The 1888-nt window shown below is 57.3% G+C and overlaps 1 protein-coding gene across 1 annotated transcript in view; it reads right to left on the bottom strand.

Annotated features, from left to right (window-relative positions):
• PIP4K2B (phosphatidylinositol-5-phosphate 4-kinase type 2 beta) overlaps positions 1 to 429 on the bottom strand; it is an 8674-nt gene extending 8245 nt beyond the window's left edge. The window contains exon 1 of the mRNA XM_033511537.1: positions 121 to 429. Within this exon, the coding sequence (XP_033367428.1) occupies positions 121 to 429 (309 nt within the window). The remainder of the gene's footprint in view (positions 1 to 120) is intronic.
• Positions 430 to 1888: the final 1459 nt, after the last annotated feature.

Below are 1888 nucleotides of genomic sequence, written 5' to 3' on the forward strand. Positions count from 1 at the left end.
TTTTACCCCTCATACCCACAGGGCCCTGTTTTATTTCCCAGGCCCGCCGTGCGAGCTGTGCCAGCCGCGGACCCCCGGGCGGTGGCCGGGCGGGCGCGGGGGGCTCCGGACTCACCGTACCTGGTGGTATTTCTTGAGGATGTTGTGCATCTCCGCCACGTCCTCGCTGGACACCGCCTTGATGACGAACCTCCTGTCGTAGGTGGTGAGGAAGCGCGCGCCGCAGCGGCCCTGGCTGTCGCTGTTCACCGGCGCGCTGCGCGTCACCGAGTTCTGCGCGACACACACGGCGAGGGGAGGCTGCCGGGAGCTGCCTCTGCCCTCGGCTGTGGGGCTGGCCCCATAGAGACCCCCATAGAGACCCCCTGAGCAGCTCCAGGAAGCAGGATCAGCCCCACAGAACCCCCTGGGAAGCAGGGCCAGCCCCATTGAACTCCCTGGGAAGCAGGGCCAGCCCCACAGAATCCCTTGGGAAGCAGGGCCAGCCCCACAGAATCCCTTGAGCAGCCCTGGGCAGCAGGGCCAGCCCCATAGAATCCCTTGGGAAGCAGGACCAGCCCCACAGAACTCCCTGGGAAGCAGGGCCAGCCCCACAGAATCCTTTGGGAAGCACGGCCAGCCCCACAGATCCCCCCGGGAAGCAGGGCCAGCCCCACAGCACCAGCTCAGGGCACCCACTCCAGTTGGGAACTCTGGGGTTGGTGCTGCTGAGGGTAAAACCCAATTATTTAAAAGTCTGGACATGTTTTTAGGGCTTCCACATGATTTTCTGGCATGTTTTTTTTTTACCAAAGGGTTTTTAGATAGGTTTAGGATACACAGGCCAGGAGCTCTCAGCATCTCCTCTCAGGGATTTAGGAACAGTCAGGATATTTCTAAGGCTTCAGAAAAACCAGACCAAAACAACTGGAATGGCCTGTTGGCTTTCCCATCAAAAAGCAGCTTAGTCTGGCCAAAGTCTCAGTGTTTGGGGACTCTTCACAGGCCATCCTGCACCAAAAGCTGTTCTTACCCCTGGACCTACAAGATGAGTATAAACACTTGGCTGTTCTTCTGACAACCAGCAGCATCTGCCTGTAGATCCCTGCCTCCATCCCTTAGCAACCAGCAGGGCTGGAAAATCCCAGGGAACCTGCAGGGATCAATTCCCTGAGCCACAACACCGGCTCTTTGTTCTGCTGCCTCTCCCCAGGTAGCAGGGCTGGCTGGGAGCTCCTCCCTCGGCCCAGCTGTCACCTGTCCCCCGTCTGTCCCCTCACCAGCATCTCCTCATCACAGGTGGGGAGGGCTCTGGGATCACCCACACTCATCCTCAGCAAGTTTTCCATCGTTTCTGGGCTGGATGTTGTGTTCCAGGCTGGATTATATTTATGTTTTTTTTCATTTATATGTATTTTTTTTTTATTAGTGGCACTGCTGTGTCCCCTTCCCTCGGCTCTGGCAGCAGAGGGAGCCTGCAGCAGATCCTGCTCCGAGAGAGAGACTGACCACGTCATGCTGCAAGTTGGACGTTTCCTTTGAGAACAAAGCATTTAAAGCTTTTAAAACTTTAATGAAGCGGGGGGAAAAAACTCTGCTGCTGCCAACGGCTCCAGAGAGCGTCGGGAAAATAAAGGCAAACAGAAAAATCGCCTTTGGTGCTGGCTGACATTTGCCAAGGGGTCTGTGCCAGGCAGTTTAATCAGCCCTCACCTCAAAACCGCAGAGATTTTCTTGTGGAGCGGGGAAGCAGAAACTGTGACCACACCGAGCATCACCAGCTTCCCTCGGCTCCCCTGCGCTGCTCTGCCACAGCTGGGTGTGAAATCCAGCCTCTGCTCCCACCCCGACACACCTGACACACCTGTGGAAGCCCTGGGCCCGTGGAAGCCGTGGGCCCGTGGAAGCC

This window comes from Parus major, unplaced genomic scaffold, assembly GCF_001522545.3.
Source record: "Parus major isolate Abel unplaced genomic scaffold, Parus_major1.1 Scaffold335, whole genome shotgun sequence".
Taxonomy (NCBI): Eukaryota; Metazoa; Chordata; class Aves; order Passeriformes; family Paridae; genus Parus; species Parus major.